Source organism: Sus scrofa, chromosome 1 (genome assembly GCF_000003025.6).
Source record: "Sus scrofa isolate TJ Tabasco breed Duroc chromosome 1, Sscrofa11.1, whole genome shotgun sequence".
In the NCBI taxonomy this organism is placed as follows: Eukaryota; Metazoa; Chordata; class Mammalia; order Artiodactyla; family Suidae; genus Sus; species Sus scrofa.
Window position 1 is genome coordinate 98,814,282 of NC_010443.5, and position 18,729 is coordinate 98,833,010.

The window sequence follows — 18,729 nt, forward strand, 5'->3', positions numbered from 1 at the left end:
GCAAAGTTTATACATTTGTGTGTTTCTCCCAAGCAGAGCCAGACCAATATATGAAAGTAACTGGCAGGAAGACTTAACATGTGACAATCTGCATCCATTTTAAATATTCCACATAACCAAATGCTCTCTGAGGTTGTGAAGTGAGTCTGTGATTGCTCCTTTCAAACATGCAGCGTGGTTTCCATGTAACGTGGTTTTATTGAAAGAAAAATTTTCAGCTGCAGGGACTAGATCACACTTGACCATGTGTCACTGTGTTTAGTCACTTGCAGATAAACATGCTGCAAAAGTGATCAGATATCTCCTTTTATGCAAGGCCTGCCCACATTCTGAGGTCTGTCCAGTATGGAAGTGTCTCCTGCCCACTGTTTCAGCTACAAGTGGCAGAGGGGACGTGAAGCAGGGGGCAGGGGGCACGCTCAGCTCCAGACCCCATATCCCCAACCACTACATTTCTTCTTTGTTGTTCAGAAAAAGTGGACATTTGGAGGCCAGGAGGCAGCATACAGCGCTGTTGCAAAAGCTGTTATAAGAGAAGAGGAGATGGGAGACTGGCAGAGAGGGACAGGCTTGCAAGGGGGCAGCATTTTGAAAATGCTGTAACTTTTCCTGGAATCAGAATGTTTCCTTACCCAGGGCCTACTGGGGCCTAGTATTTCCTTACCAATGCGTCCTAGAGGCTTTCCAGCCCTGAACAAGGCTTTGTATTGAGGGTTAATGTCTTAAACCTCAGCTGAGAGTACTGAACAATTTCCTGGGGACAAGAAAGGACCCAGAGTGGGGACAGGCTGCGTGGATCCTCTGCTCAGCATCCTTTGAGCAAAGACGCTGAGAGAGGAAGTGGAAAGTGAGCAAGAAATGCTACAGTGACTCAGAAACTGAGTGGATTTAATTCTGCCATATGGTAGCTTTGTCTTGCCCCCTCTCAACTGATTATTCCTGTTGCTCTCTACTTCATCTCCCTGGTCCTTTTCCTTCCATTTCCTCTTATTTTCCCAGTTGACCCTCTCCTACCTGTTCCTGCACAGTAGAAGGGTGTAACTCCAAGGTACAGGGGTGCCCTGTCACAGGTGGCAAATGGTAAAACCTGCCACAACTAGTGTTAACGAACAGCACCCCAGGCATGAGGTGCTATACGACATATAAGGAGTGAGACAGATGAGGAATAAGACTAGGAGGCTCACAGTCTGGTAAGACCGGTGTGATGCACATGAAGACACACAAAGGAAAAACAAGCAGCATAGTCTGATGGGAACTTTATGTGCCAACTTGGCTAGGCTACAGTGGCCAGCTGTTTGCTCAAACACTCATCTAGATGTTGCTGTGAAGGTATTCGTGTGTGCGATGAACATTATAATAAGAAAAGCAGATTACCCTCTGTAATGTGGGTGAAGGCCTTCACAGTAAAGCCTGAAGTTTCTTGAGGAAGACAGAATTCTGTCTCAAGACTAGAAGATAAAAATCCTGCCTGAGTGTCCAGTCTGCTGGCCTGCCCTATGGATTGAGCATTTAAGATTGCAACATCACCACCTGAATTTCCACCTGTCCTACAGATTTCAGACTTGTTTCTATAATCACCAAAGCCAATGCCCTAAAATCAATCTTAATCTCTCTCTCCCCCTCCTCCACATATCCAATCAGTTCTGTTTCTCTGAAGAACCCTAACTAATACACTAGTAAACAAGGCCAAGACCATTTATGCTGCCCAATTAAGAGGGTCAATGATTAGCAGCTGCTCTCTCTGTTCCTTGAAACCAGACAAGTTCTGTCTCCAGGCCCAAAGAATATTCACTTACCTGATATTCACTCACTTAATATAAGCCAGTTGAAAGTCACTGGCTTTAGTTTAATAAATTCTTCTGTATTATATACGCAAGAGTTCATTCTATTTCCTTTTTCTTTTTCCTCTTTGTTTTTTATTTATTTATTTATTTATTTTGCTTTTTTAGGGCTGTGCTTGTGGCATATGGAGGTTCCCAGGCTAGGGGTCAAATTGGAGCTACAGCTGCCGGCCTACGCCACAGCCACGCAAGATCCAAGCCACATCGGGGACCTACACCACAGCTCACGGCAACAGCAGATCCTTAACCCACTGAGCAAGGCCAGGGGTCGAACCCGCAACCTCATGATTCCTAGTCGTATTCGTTTCCAATGCACCATGACGGGAACTCCAATTCATTCTATTTTCATTTGCTTTTCTATCCCTAAATTCTTCCACTTCCTAAAAATGTTGTTAATAAGAGTCTGACCAACATTATTAGAGTCTGAAGTTTTTCTGCTACCAAGAAAAAGCTCTGTCACCTTAGACACCATACTGTCTTCAACTCCTAATAAGCAGTGTTTTCTTAGATATGCTGTGTAGTCTGAAGCTTTTTTACGCTTCTTTACCTGGCAAGATCTATTTTAACTCTAAATGCTTGCTCTTTTCTAGAAGGCGGTCATGGAGTTTTTTCGTTGTTGTTCTTCTTCCTCTTAATCAATTAGCAGTGAAGATACTGTCCTCAAATATCATAGCTGGCTAACAGTATAATGCCGGTGTGAGACACCTCTGACTTACAGAAAATGTGTGTTAAAAATATCAACTGCAAGTACAAAGCAGTCATGTCATACTGCCCCTCCATCCTGGTGCATGATACACACTAAACAACAGGCAGTGATGTTCTCTGACACTTGAGGTTGATGGCTTGTCTCTTACTACTCCCACCATCCTTGATGTTTAATCTAGATTCATCCATGACACACTGCAATTTGCTGTTTCATAACTCTTCCACATGTAAAGAAAGAAAGAAATACAAAACCCCAAAGAATAAGTTCTACCTTCTTATTATACAGAATCTGCTCAGCTGAATGTGCCTCTATCAAACATGGGTAAAGTTTCACAGCCAGCTTCCAGCTGTGTGTGTAGAGCAAGAAAGAGAATTCAAAATTCATATGTAATTAATAGGAATGGTAGAGACATTTCATATAAAAATCAGACAGAGCCCTCCCAACTACTGTAAATTAAACCAAAAGATTTCCAAATGAAACAAAGTATAAAAAAGTTCTGTCAAGTTTACATGACAGCAGTGTGGCTGAAAGCTTTTCTCTCTCCCATGAAACATAACAAAGTACACTTGAGGCCATTTTGTTAAAAAAAAAAAAAAACCCAGCCATTATTTTAAAGAATTATTTAGTATCATGTCAAATATAAATTTGCTCCTTAATCATTTCATTGACAGGTGTCCCATTAAAACATGCAATTATCAGTCACATATAGCATGCAGCATGCAGTAAATGGACAGCAGAGGTTAATAACCTGGAAGCATAGGATCTGAGAATGTGAGAGCAAGTTAAAGACAAGAGTTCCTCTCCATTGTCACTGAGGGTCGAGAAGCAATGCTGAAGCGTAGAACAGTGAGAGTGGGGGAAATACAGTTTGTCCAACACATAAACATATCTCCGCAAGTGGCGGCAGGTATAACTGAAAGACAAAGGTAAAAGAAGAAAAACAGAAAGAGAGAAGTTTTCCTTTGAAAAGGTAAATCATTCTCAATGACCTCAAAGCTTTCTCTCTATTTTCACTAGATAGTGCCCAAGAAAAAAACTGTAAAAGAGAACATTAAAAAGATGAAAAAAGAAAATGAACAACCTGGTTTTGAAAAATGGACAAAAGACCTAGGTAGACCTCATCAAAGGAGTTATATAGATGGCAAATAAGCATATGTTTCATATGCTCCACATCATATGTTATTAAGAAAATACAAGTTAAGACAGCAATGAGATACCACTACACATGTATAAGAATGGCCAAAATCCAGAATACTGACAACACCGAATGCTGAGAAGGATGTAGAATAATAGAAATTCCCACTTATTGCTGATGGAAATGCAAAATGTTACAACCACTTTGGAGGAGTTTTAGTTTTCTTACAAAACTAAACATACTCTTACCACACAATCCAGCAATCATCTTTCTTGGTATTTATCCCAATGAGCTGAAAATTTATGTCCACACAAAAACCTGTACATGGATATTCATATCAGCTTTTCTGATAATTGCTAAAACTTGGAAACTATTAGAATGCCCTTTGGTATGTAAATGGATAAATAAACTGTGGTATATCCAGATGGTGGAATGTTATTTGCACTAAAAAAGAAATGTGTTATGAAGCATGAATAGACATGGAGGAACCTTACATGCATATTCCTGAGTGAAAGAAGCCAACCTGAAAAGATGACATCATGTGTGATTCCAACTCTATGACATGCTAGAAAAAGCAAAACTATGCAGACAGTAAAAAGACCAGTGGTTGCCAGGGGTTAAGGGGAGGCAGGGATGAGTATTCAGAGCACTGGGGATTTTGAGGGCAGTGAAACTATTCGATTATGATACCATAATGGTGGCTACATGGCATTGTACATTTGTTCAGACTCACATTATGTACAACACCATGAGTGAAACCTAATGTAAAATACAGACTGAGTGATAATGATGTGGCAAGACAGGTTCATCAATTGTAACAAATGTATCCCCTCTGGTGCAGAATGATGATAGTGGGGGAGGCTGAGTATGGGGTCAGGCAGGCGTTTGATGGGAATTCTCCGTATTATCTGCTCGCTTTTGCTGGGAATCTAAAACTATTCTTAAAGAAAAAGTCTTTTCCTCAAGGAAGAAAAGAGATATATTGACAAGGGGAAACGTCTCAAAGTATGTTGTCATTCATTAACCATATGAAATTTGCCTTGGTAGAGCAAAGTAAAATGAGGCATTTTCTTCCGACAGTATTACAAATTTATTCCTGGAAGAAAGGTAACACTTCCACAGCAATGTGGGTGATGCCATGGTAGAGGGAATACAGAATTAAAAGTCAGAAAACTTGGAAATCTAGATCCAGCCCAGTCACTAGCAGCTTTATGGTACTTGATCTCTCTAAGCTTCAATTCCACTAACTGCAACATGGAAGTACAAACTCTAAATTACTCCCAAATTTTGAAGCGATATTAAAAAAAAAAAACTATAATAATAAGAATTTACTAGTATTATCATTTTCAGAGCAATTTTACTTGTATCACATTTCTGTCCACTTAAAAATAACAAGTTTGAAAGAGGAAAATACCCATTCAATCTGACATGGTTAATTAATCAAACAGTGAACACATCAACTGATATGCCTAGACTATTTGTCTTTGAGAATCATGTCTGATAAACCTTAACAAAAGTAGATCAAGTTCCCAAGAAGGCAACAAGTGTTTTTTCTTTCTTTTTTTTTTTTTTTGTTTTCTTTTTGTCCATGCCTGTGGCATACAGAAGTTCCCTAGACAGGGTTCAAACCCACACCACAGCAGCAACCCAAGCTTTTGTAGTGACAATGCTAGATACTTAATCCACTGCACCACAAGGGAACTCCCCAGGAGGTGATTTTTAAAGTGTGGTGGAACTCAAAATAATAGTAAGAGACTGAAAAATTAGAAATAGGTAAATTTCCACAAATGGACAATCCAATCACACATTCAACCAACTAATCAATCAAGAATCAGTCAAGCAGTATCTACTGTCTACTGCATGTAGGAACAGTGCTCAGTGCTCCACACTGAAGGTAGGTAGAGGAAGAAAATACACACATTTCTTACCCACACAGAGTTTACAAGATAGAGGGAAAGACAAATGTTAAGACAACAACAAAATCCCACCAAAAGTGTATAATTTCAAACTTCAAGCTGCAGCAAGCACTCTAAGGAGAAGTACAGAAAGCTAAGAGGAGTACAATGGGGATCTTGAGATTTGGAGGTTGAGAAAGGGCTCTTACAAAGTCATCTTGAAGCTGACATCTTAAGGAAGAATGCAAGTTAGCTAAATAAAGAGTGTGGGAGGAGTTCCCATCATGGTTCAGCATTAACAAAACCTGACTAGTATCCATGAAGATGCAGGTTTGATCCCTGGCCTTGCTCAGTGGGTTAAGAATCTGGCGTTGCTGTGGCTGTGCTGTAGGCCAGCAGCTGCAGCTCTGATTTGACCCCTAGCCTAGGATCTTCCATATGTTGCAGGTGCAGCCCTAAACACACACACACACACACACACACACACACACACACACACACACACACAGTGTGGGTTGAGGACAAGGGACATGAATTAAAAATCTATTACAAACAATACATGAATATGATAAAAAGAGTGGGCTCAAAATTAATAGACTTCCTCTATTCAAAAACGATCAGTTTTTAAAAATACAATGAGTCCATTACAATGACACCAAAAGATGATGGAGTATCCAAGAATAAATCAAAAAGTTATGAGTAAATATGTTATGAAGAAATCTTTAAAATAGTAGTAAGGAAAAATTTTAGACTTGGTATAATGGAAAAAAAATTTCTTAGGAAATTCTAGGAGTGTAAAGTCACTGAATGTTCATATGTTAAAGATTAATATCCTCAAAAACATCAGTACGATTTTTTAGAAACTAGACACGTTAATTCTAAGGTTCATAGGGAAATTAAACATTTAAGAAGAGCCAGGAAATTCTGAAAAACTAGAGTTAAAAGATGGGACTATATCTACCAGGTATAAAAAACCTCTAAAGTGACATCATCAGAAACAATTTGGTAGCGCGCATGAGTGGAAAGTACACCAGAATAGACTGAAGTAGGAGACAGACCTAGTATAAGATAAAGGTGTTACTTTAAAACAGAAAAACCAGGTAAGTTATGCAATAAATAGTCTTGGGGTAATAGGGTAGATAACTAGAAAAAAATATAGCTGACTCTCTGCCTCATCTCTTAAATGCCAAGTTGATCAAAGATTTTAAGGAAAAATAATACTACAAAAGAGTTCAAAAATAGACCATACAGAGTTCTCATTGTGGCTCAGCAGTAACAGACCCAACTAGTATCCATGAGGATGCAGGTGGGTTCGATCCCTGGCCTCGTTCAGTGGGTTGAGATCCAGCATTGCCGTGAGCTGTGAGCTGTGGTGTAGGCTGCAGAGGCGCTCAAATCCAGAAGGTTCTTCCTCTTAATTTAATCATCTTGAAATATGCTTTACTAATACTTAAGAGATTGAATGGAAACAGACCAGGTGACTCGCAGACATGTGAGAAATTTATCTTCATTATGTAAAAAATCCTTTGGTTCCATACCTTTAGCTTACAAAATAACAAGAAGTGAACAAAAACCAATACAAGTAGCTTTAAATAATTACCTTTTAACCATTTACAATTCCATTATGAAGACTGTCTTTATATTTCCACAGCAACTGCGATAATGGTAAAAAATAAATTCAGAAATTCAGTAAGACCTAGACCTTGAAATTGTTATTTTGAATTCAGCTGTATTCCTTAAATATAAATGAAGGCACAGAAAACTGGTTTTTAATTATATTGTCATTATTAACTAATCTTTATGAGTATCTACTGGATAAATAATATTTATTGGTTGCTGAATAAGACTTTAATTATGAAATTATTTTAAAAGTATTTCATCTACATAAAATTAATAAAACTTTTCAAAAGGTGCCAATATGAAAATGGATAAAAAGATGTAATGTTGCATTTACTTCAGCATTTTACACAAAAGAATATCTTCTAATCATTACCGAAAAACAGTTATATGGTATTTAACTGAAATCTCGCTGTGACAAAAAGATCAAGATCTTGGTTACCTTTTTCTAGATATACCCTAGTTTTTAAATATTCTTAAAACAGTGATAATTTTACTATTACCTTCTTTGAATGGAATAGTATAACCTCTTTTTGATGACTATAGGTTTAAATTAGGTTTTCTGCAGTTGCTCATATTAAGTTCATCTTTTCAATCCTCTATTTTACAACTGATCTTTGGAACTTATTTTAGGAAATGTCATCTTGCAGTACCTGGCTTTAATTCTAGTATTTCAAGATAATTTTGAATATGAATTCTCTGACTTTGTCATCTACAAAACTAAGAACATCTTTCATAATTTCTTCTAAGAAAGTTATTAATAGGAGCACTGAATAGAAACAAGTCAAGGACAGACCTCCTGGAAAAATGCACTGGAGATCTCTGTGTCGGCCATCGGTACATAGATGAACAATAATCAACAGCTTTTCTGTGCTTTTCCGCCATAAATATATGAAGGAGGGTTGTGAAAAAAAAAGTTTCACATTTATTGATCTATTATTTTGTCCCCATATTTCACTGTGGTAATTAAAAACAGGTATCACAATCCCCATTTAACAAATGATAAAATTGCAGAATAAAGAAAATAAGTGACATGTTAGCTGTCTTATCAATTAGTAATGATAGAATTCTACCCCATGGGATCCACCAACAATTCTGTCACGATCAGGTGCAGAGGCTTCCTAACCCCTATAAACAAATATTCAGGCTGAGGACCCATCTGCTCTGGAAGCTCTCCAAGTCTTTTTCCTGCCTGATTCTCCCAGATAAGAGTCTTAAGAAGCTGATAATGTCCAAGGTAAGGTGGAGCTTAGAAAAAAGTTTTTAAGGCTTACAATTAAACAGATATTTTTACTGAGTCCTAGAAAGGTCTCTAGGACTCATTCCACCAAAGGAAAACAAAATCTTAACATAAAAATTGTGCTCTTTAAAAATATGAACCACCGGAGTTCCCATCGTGGCGCAGTGCTTAACGGATCTGACTGGGAACCACGAGGTTGCGGGTTTGGCCCCTGCCCTTGCTCAGTGGGTTAAGGATCTGGTGTTGCCATGAGCTGTGGTGTAGGTTGCAGACGCAGCTCAGTTCCCGCGCTGCTGTGGTTCTGGCGTAGGCTGGTGGCTACAGCTCCGATTCGACCCCTAGCCTGGGAACCTCCATATTCAGGGGGAGCAGCCCTAGAAAAGGCAAAAAAGACAAAAAAAAAAAAAAATCAACCATCACCTTAAACAAGTGATCACAGTGAATATTATCACCAATAAAATAGACATCACATGTCTCCTGAAATGATCATAGCAGAGTTTAAGTCTAATCTCACAGAATCATCAGGCAAATCCAAATTGAGGGGCATTCTTGAAAAAAGCAGAAGTCTGTATTTTTTAAATTCTGAAAGATGAAAAAATCAAGGCACGGTTCTGGATTAAAGGAGACTGAAGAGGGCAAACTAAATGCAGTACATGATTCTGGGATTGGATCCTAGACTAGGGGAGTAAAAAGGCATTTTTTTTCCTAGAAAGGAAATCAGTGGGGCAAATGACCAAATTTGAGTGCCTGTAGATTAGACACAAATATTTTCTCAATATTTCCTAATTCTGAGGAATGCCTTTTTATTTTTAAGAAATACACACTAAAGTTCTTGGTGCTAAAGGTACATCATGTCTATAAGCTTATTCTTTTTTTTGTTATAAGCCTATTCTCAAACGTTTCAGAAAAAAATAGGACACACGATACAGCAAATATGGTGAAATTTTAGCATCTTGGGCATCTGAGTTAAAGGTTAAAAAAGAAATCTTTATACCATTTTTTTCAGACTGCAACTTCAAGATAAAAGTTGTTTAAAATGAATAAAATATTAATATATCAAAAAGTGAATATATTTTTAATCTAGAAAATAAAGAAAATAGAACTAGCCTTTTTGATATGGTGAATAGTATCCATTTTAAGATTATGGAATTCAGATGGAGAGCCCTAAAATGTCATTCTGACCTCTGTACTTAAAGCTTCTAGGACATCAGAAAAACTAGAGCGTGGGAAGTAAGCAAATGCGGTCTGGAGCTATCCCATAAAAAACAGTCACTGTTACTTAAGAGTTGCTTTTTCATAAAAAATAAAATCTCCTTAGTGCCTTCTTATATGAAAATGTCCAAGATTATGCAATGTAGAGTTCCAGAATGTTACCTGATATGGTTATGCCTCACCAAAGCAAAGGAGGGAAAGGTTCTGTCCTAGAACAACACTGCAGTCTGTAAAAGATCCCCAAAACCACAAGCAAGAGAGTGATGCTTAAAAAAGACCCCAGGGTCAGGCTTTCTAATAATGTGTTTTATAATACATTGACAATAAAATTACAGAATAAAATGAGATTACCAGAAGCATGTCAAACTTTAGGGACTACCTAGGATGTTTTGTGTATCGCTTTCCAACCTCCGTCTTTCTTTTTTTCTCACCCTCTCCCTCTTTCCATTTCTTTCTTTCAAAAATGCTGGTCAGCAGATTCACTAGGTTTAAAATACAGGAAAATTAATAATAAATGTTTAGGAACTATATAAAGAAAATTACAAAGACTTACTATGGTACATAAAAGAAATCCGCACTAAATGAAGAGACACCAGTATGCTTCTGGATGGGAAAACAAAATTGCATAAAGAATGATATTATCCTCCACAGATTCAAAAATCTCAATAGGAATATCTGATTTTGACAACGTAACTCTCAGTGATTCCTAAATTTAAGCATCCACCTTAAAAGCCAATAAAAGATATGTAACTCCTTAGAGAAAAATGTACTGTCATATACACACATAATTTTATATAAAATTTCAAGATCTTCACAGGACACCTAAAGCCCACTTATATCATCCCTACACCCCAGTCATGAAGTGCAAGTACTGAGCTCCTGCAGAGAAAAAGAAACAGGTGAAAGAACCAAGAGAACTTTGAAAAAGAATAATAGTAATTAGGAGGAATATAAGCACATGTTATTTAAATACATAAATCTAAAATGATAAAAGTGGGGAAAAATTATTAAAAGAAAAATAGGGGTTCCCGTTGTGCTCTGCAGGTTACGAACTCAACCAGTATCCATGAGGATGCAGGTTTGATCCCTGGTCTTGCTCAGTGGATTAAGAATCCATGGAGTTCCCGTCGTGGCGCAGTGGTTAACGAATCCGACTAGGAACCATGAGGTTGCGGGTTCGGTCCCTGCCCTTGCTCAGTGGGTTAATGATCTGGCGTTGCCGTGAGCTGTGGTGTAGGTTGCAGACGCGGCTCGGATCCCGAGTTGCTGTGGCTCTGGCGTAGGCTGGTGTCAACAGCTCCGATTAGACCCCTAGCCTGGGAACCTCCATATGCCGCAGGAGCGGCCCAAGAAATGGCAAAAAAGACCAAAAAAAAAAAAAAAGAATCCACTGTTGCCCCATAGCTGTGGTGTAGGTTGCAGATGTGGTTCGGATCCTGGGTAGCTGTGGCTGTGGCATAGGCCGGCAGTTGCAGTTCCGTCTGGACCCCAGCCCAGGAACTTCCATATGCCACAGGTACAGCCTTAAAAACCAAAAAAAAAAAAAAAAAAAAAAGAAAAGAAAAATAGGCATATGAATAAACCTAACAGCCAAAAAAAGCAAAAAATAGAATTTGATATGTGATAAAGGTTGAATTTAAACCTTGGAAGGGAGAGGGACTTTTTTTTTTGATATGTTTGGAAAAACCATTAACATATTTGAAAAGAAAAACAGACATATATCTTATATGAAAAATCAAACTAAATCCACATCATTAGAGGTGAATGCAATTAAGGACCAAAAGAATAAAAGAGGCATGTGGGAGATGTGGCTATAAGAAAAAGGATTAGTCGATTCAACTTCAACATTCAAAACAGCAAAAAAAAAAAAAATCACTGAAATTAAAAGGTAACACGTATATTTATAACACAAGGTAGACAATTTCTCCTTGTGTCTATAAAAACATCTTTAAAAGTTAATAAATGAAAAGATGAGAAACATGACCGATAAATAAACAAAGGGCACATGCTGGTAATTCATAAAATAGATAAGCAATAAACATTTGAAAATAATTTACTCTCACAAGTGATTCAAAAAACAAAATTTCAACAATGAAACACCAATTTTTGACTATTGTTTTTTTAAAAAAAGCTGATGCGGATGGCAAGAATACAGGAATATGGACATTTCATGCACAGGGCTCTAAATTCCCAGAACATACATTAGAATAAAGGAAGATTGAGAGTACATGAGTTAAAAAAAAAACAAGAAAATTTCAGGTAATAAAAAAAGAAAATGGGAAAAAGGGTGGTGGGAGAGGGGCTGGAGGGGCTAATCTGGATTGTTGGAAAGACTTCACCAACGGAATGACATCTGAACTGAGAAATGAACGCCTAGAAGAACTACAATCTCAAATTCTCAAGTATTTCATAACATTATGGACTAATTTACATTCTTCACTACATAACTGAATAAAAACATTTGATATTTCAACTGAAAGAGATATTAACAAACTTTAACAGGGCTTTGACATGAATGAGATAATGAGTTTTTTTAGTGGATGGGGCTGGAAAACGAGGATGCCTGCGTGCGGATCTGTAATTTCACAGTCACAAGGTAGAGAGGGCCTGGGAGGTTTTTTGTTTTTGTTTTTAAAAATTTTTTAAATTATAGTTAATTTACAACGTTGTGCCAATTTCCGACGTACAGCAAAGTGACCCAGTCATACATATACACATTACCTTTCTTATACTATCTTCCATCAAGGTCTATCCCAAGAGACTGGATATAATTCCCTGTGCCATATGGTAGGACCTCATTGTTTATTCATTCTAAATGTAATAGTTTGCATCTATCAGAACGTTGTTTTATCCAAACTTCTACCCACAACAGACAGTACTTCTACCCTTGTAAGTTGTGCATATATTGCTCTTACTGCACATGTTTAAACAAAAGGGAACCCTCTAATTTGACAATCTCATTCCATAGACAAGTAAGTCTAATAATTAGAAAACTGTTCCTTATAACAAGGTAAATTTCTAAGCAGCTAAGACATCTGGAATTAGATCTCTAACTTTTTTCTCTACATGACTGCCTTTAAATATAAAAAGAAACTGTGAACCCCTTAATTTTTTCTTCTCTGATTGATATTAGATATCTGTTCTTTCATGGGCTATAATTTCTAAATTCTTCATCAGTCTTATTACTCTTCTTTGAACATTCACATTGATTAGTAAGTTCCTCAGCAATGTAAGAAGGGCAAAGAGAATTATTTTCTCACGGATACTATTTAGAACTGACAATAAAAAAAGCAGACCAACTTTTAGTTAGTTTTATTATAGTTTTTAAGTTCTTTACAGGCACAAACAATACATTCTCTTATTGCCCAAACCATTGATATTATCCCCTGCTTGGTGCAACACTGGTTATTCTTAAAATACAGCAATATAAGTGAACACATCATTTTAGATGTGTTTTGGGCAGTGATAAGAAAATTATATTCTATCAGTATAGATTAAAATTATTTCAAAAAAGTAAAATTAAATCAAAAAGAAAAAAATCCCTCAAATTGAAAAAAATAAATTTAACTATATATATAGATCTATCTATCTATCTATCTATCTATATATCAAGCTACTGTATAAAACTATACAGGAGTTCCCTTGTGGCTTAAGGATCCCAGCATCATCACTGCAGCAGCCCAGGTTGCTGCTGTGATACAGGTTTGGTCCCTGGCCCAGGAACTTTTGCATGCCACAGGTGCGGCCAAAAAAGGGAGAAAAAAAAGTTACACAACAAATTATTTTGTATAACTTTAAAATGTAGAATTGCTCATATTCAGTGGGATATAATCTAAGGACAAATGAACAACAAAAAATCCTAAACTTCATTCACTTAGTAGTAATAAAAAATAAAAATAAAAAATATATATACACACGTGTGTATATATATAGAGAGAGACACAGGCATATATAGAGACACATAGCGGAATAAAAATAAAAAATATAATAATGCTGATTCAAGAATCAAATCAGAATTTATGTTAAATAATCTTAAATGTGAATGAGAACTAACAGTTTTGCCTTTTCAAGGATTTATATTTTCCTAGCTTTGTCCACCAAAGACAGTGGAAAGAAATGACAAACTCCTTAGCAATTAGCAACCCTATCACCTACCAACCAGACTGTGATTTCTAAGTATCATTCCCAGTAAAAGAAACCAGGGTCCTTGCAAGAATGGCTGTTTCTACATCTGAGGCAGGAAATGTGCAAGACAGCCTGAGAATCTTATTGGCGTAAGAGAAAGGAAGCGAGAAAACTATCAAAGACGAACAAAAGGACATGGAGACAATATCATACAAAATGGCACAACCAGAAATCAGAATGATTACTCTGCAAATGATTAAAACACATTATACATACATATTTAATATATATTTAATTATATAATATTATATATATATGCATATATATATATATAACAAAAAACAACAAAGCACTAGTTACTAGTAGAGGTAACAAGGAAATAATTAAAAGGAAAGACTTAATTAAGCATTAATCCTATCTTACAAACCAAACCTAACTGGAAAAAAGAACCCTACCTTAAAATAAGCTTTAATATTACAATTAAAAATTTTCCTTTGGCAGTTTGTAATGAAATAACTAATTCAGTCAACCATCTATAGATGAAACCATCACATATAAGAACAATGGCAAAATTTAGAATGAAAGGAATACATCTCCTATGCAGAAGTCAAAGACAGTGTGGCAGGAACTGACCTTAGGGAAGAAGAGAGATAGATGGGAGATTTGTCTTTATCCTTCAAACAACAGCAGGCATCTGAAGTGTTCTAAGTAGAGGAGTTATAGAATTAGAAGGGCATTTTGCAAGGATGGGTCTGGTTGCAGGCTGTTGAGGTAAGAGTTGGTAACAGACCTGTTAGGAAGTTACTGCAGTAGAGCAGGGAACTAAGGCGAAAGGGTAAAGGAGAGAAGTGATGGACTGGAGAAAGAGCTACCGACACGGCATGGAACTGAACTGGATGTGGTAGGGAAGAGAAAGGAAGTGTCAAAAATGACTCCCACGGGAGTTCCCATGGTGGTCCGGTGGGTGAAGAACCTGACATAGTGTCGGTGAGGATGCGGGTTTGATCTCTGGCCCTGCTCAGTGGGTTAAGGATCCAGCGTTGCTGTAAGCTGCAGTGTAGGTCGCAGATGTGGCTCTAATCCGGTGTTGCTGTGGCTGTGGTGTAGGCCTGCAGCTGCAGCTCCAATTCAACCCCTAGCCCAGGAACTTCTGCGTGCCACAGATACAGGCCTTAAAAAAGAAAAAAAAACATGACTCCCAGGTTTCTGGCTTGCATAAAAGGTGACGTCATTCAGCAAAGCAGGGAAGAGGAAAAGAGGACTGGGGAGGGCTGGGACAGGGCAAGACCTCCGTCTTACACGGGTTGAGTGTGAGAAGACTCTGAGAAAGTCAAAAGGTGATACCACATAGCTGTCTGGACAAAAAAGTTCAGAGGTTGAGGACTTGTGCATTTGGGAGTCCTCCATCACCTATGGGAAGGGGCAGAGAAAAGGAGAGGTAGGAGTGGTCTTGAGAAATGCCAACATTTAACGGTGTCATAAGATCATGTTCAATCTAGATTAGAGGAAGACAAATCTTCACAGGATTTCGAGTAGCAGCCAAAACAAACAAACCAATCACCCTAGAAGCAAGATGAGGAAACCAAGGAGAGATGGTTTTAAGGAAAGAGTAGTTAAAAGTGGCAAACGCAACTGAGAGGACAAATAAGACAGAAGCCGTCCCCTGGACTGAGCAATATGAAAGTCATTGGTGATTAACAATCCCTTTTGTTAGTATCATAAAAAAGTATCATTCATTAAAACCCAACCCTGGATATAAGACTCATGTTTAATACCACTGATTAGCTCATCTACACACATTAAATATTGTTAAGCTGCCAGGGGAGATTTTTTGCAAACCAAAAATTTTATAAAATAGCTCTCTCACACACAATTTTACACAGTATAAAACACTTAGTACAATGTGGATATCTAAGGATATCCAAGAAAATAAGCAAAGGAAAATCTGGGATGAGTGTCAGGAAACTACGCAGCTGTGGTGGAAGCACAACTCTTGAATCACTTAACTCCTTGGCACCAGAAGCCATTTTTCCTGGAGCTAAATCTACTGCCAGCAATGAAGATCCTGGGAATCTCTAGTATGAAGGATTAACAAACTGGCTGGAACACTGGAAAATACTTTGAAAGGAACAATCTAGTACTAGCTCAGAAGGGATGAAATGACCTAACATCCCATTGCCAGGTCTAGAAAGTAGCAGAGATTGAATAATAATAAAAGGACCTCTTCAACAACAGTCTAACACTACAGTACAAACTTCTTATTTATTTCAGTTGCTGAATAAATTCAAAATAAGAAAACTCCCTAGATTTGCAGTATAACAAAAATATTTTAATCAATTAGAATTTATACTGTTATTGATTGTTGAAATTTAATCAAATTCTCTGATTTAAGGGTCTTCCAATAAACACTTTCATCCTAAATTAGCATCAATAAAGACCTAAAATGTGAATACTTTTAGAAACTTTTAAAACAGGCAAATATTTCAGGTCTTCTACCAACTTTTTTTCCATTTTTTAAAGCTTCATTGAAATATAGTTAATTTACAAGGTTGTGCTCATTTCTTCTATAAAACAAAGTGATTCAGTTATACATATACATACATTCATTCTCTTTCAGACTCTTTTCCCACATCGATTATCACAGTTTCTACCCCCCCCTTTTTTTTTTTTGGTATTTTGTCTTTTTAGGGCCACACCTGCAGCATATGGAGGGTTCCAGGGTAGGGGTCTAAGCGGAGCTGCTGCTGCCGGCCTACACCACAGCCACAGCAATGCCAGATCCGAGCCACGTCTGTGACCTACACCACAGCTCATGGCAACACCGGATCCTTAACCCACTGAGCAAGGCCAGGGATCGAACCTGAAATCTCATGTTTCCTAGTCAGATTTGTTTCTGCTGCGCCACCACTGGAACTCCCCAGCTTCTACCCATTTTTAATTGGGTTGTTTGTTTTTTTAATGTTGAGTTACATGAGCTGCTTCTCTATTTTAAATATTAACCCCTTATTGGTCATATCATTTGCAAATATTTTCTCCCATTCAGTAGGCTGTCTTTCTGTTTTGTCAATGGTTTCCTTTACTGTGCAAAAGCTTTCAAGCTTAATTAGGTTCTTTTATTTCCTTTGCTTTAGGATACAGATACAAAAAAATAAGAGGACATGCAGATGGTCAACAGGCCTACATAAAAAGATGCTCAACATCCCTAATCATTAGGGAAATTCAAATCAAAACTACAGTGAGATATCACCTAACACCTGTCAGAATGGCTATCATCAAAAAGTACACAAATAACAAATGTTGGTGAGATCCCATACTGTTGATGGGAATGTAAATCGGTGGAGTCACTATGGAAAAAAGTATGAAGGTTTCTCAAAAAACTAAAAATAGAACTAGCATATGATATGATCCAGCAATTCCACTCCTGGATATACATCCAGAAAAAAAACTCACTAATTCAAAAATATACATGCACCCCAATGTTCACAGCACCATTATGTACAATTGCCAAGATAGAGAAGCAACCTAAGTGTCCATCAACAGATGAATGGGAAAAGACACACAACTACACACACACACACACAGGACGGAATACTGCTCAACCATAAAGAGAACAAAATTTTGCCATTTGCTGCAACATGGATGGACTTGGGGGACATCATGCTAAGTGAAATAAGTCAAACAGAGAAAGACAAATGCTGTATGATATCACTCATATGTGGACTCTAAAGAAATGCAATTAACCAGTATGTAAGACAAAAAGAAACCGACTCACAGATATGGAGGACAAAGTAGTGGTTACCAGCAAGAAAAGGGAAGTGGGGAGGGGCAACATAGAGGTAGGGGATTAAGAGGTTAAAAGCTGTTATAAGATACAAGAATAAATTACATAATGTAAGGAATATAGCCAATATTTTACAATAATGATAAATGGAGTAAGTTTTTTAAAATTACAAATCATTATATTATACACCTATAACATATTAATATTGTACTTCAACTATGCTTCAATTTTTTAAAATGCGGGGAAGCAACAAAAAATAGGCAGATAATTTGGATAGCACTTACATGATGTTTTTGTAAATGTACTTGCTTGATTTTAAAATATTTGTTATAATCAGTTATGAAGTTGGTAGGTAGTATCTATAGGATTACACTATTTTTAATGGACAAATTTTATTTCCAAGAGCGTTTTTGAGAATCTTAACTTTGGAAACCTGACCACAGTTTATAGAATCTCATTCTCCTTTGTGAAAACAAAATAGTTTAAGGCATTTATTTTTACATACTATCAAAGCAAAGGGAATAAGGCGCTTGAAAATAATTTTTGCAAAGCTTTGTAAACACTAAGTAAGGATCATATGTACCAAATATCTAAAAATATTACACTAAGCGGATGGAAATTTACATGGTACTCATTAAGTTTTAACAACATCCCTTGTTTTAAAGATGATGCTATAATATACATTACAGGTATGGACAAACAAATCAATTTATTAGAGCCATTCCTTTTTACGTGGCATATGTATTTAAAAAGCCTTCTGACTTTGGACAAGGCAACTATTTTTTAAAAAACGTCATCATGGTTCTCCACTGCAGACATTTGCTCTAAAATGCCCAACATGGCCATGCAGGAATGTAGAGCCGGCTTGGTTCCCAGCAACGCACAGTTATGCTATATGGCTTGAAGTTGTATTTCAACGTGTTAATAGCATGTTGCTGTCTGCCCTACTTGTGGTCTAATAACAAGGTCTAAAAAACCACAAATACAGACATTCATTTCAAGCTCCTCTCTAACACTTTCTTTCCAGGAACTTAAGAGTTCAGAGGAAGGGAATGCTGACGGAAATTTCATAAGAAAAGAAAACTTACTTGAAAACAATTGCTTGATTGGATTTGTTTACAATTTATATTCTCAAAGAAACATTTCTATATGTCATTACCTTCCTCCTTGTGTCAAG

At 37.1% G+C, this 18,729-nt stretch overlaps 1 protein-coding gene across 7 annotated transcripts in view; it reads right to left on the reverse strand.

Annotated features, from left to right (window-relative positions):
• DYM (dymeclin) overlaps positions 1-18,729 on the reverse strand; it is a 382,159-nt gene that overhangs the window by 171,776 nt on the left and 191,654 nt on the right. For 4 of the 7 annotated variants that reach the window (XM_021092897.1, XM_021092933.1, XM_021092904.1 and 1 more), the window contains exon 14: positions 3,296-3,460. The exons of the other annotated variants lie outside the window; for them this stretch is intronic. In XM_021092897.1, coding sequence (XP_020948556.1) covers positions 3,296-3,460 — 165 coding nt within the window. The remainder of the gene's footprint in view (positions 1-3,295; positions 3,461-18,729) is intronic. 7 annotated transcript variants of the gene reach the window in all.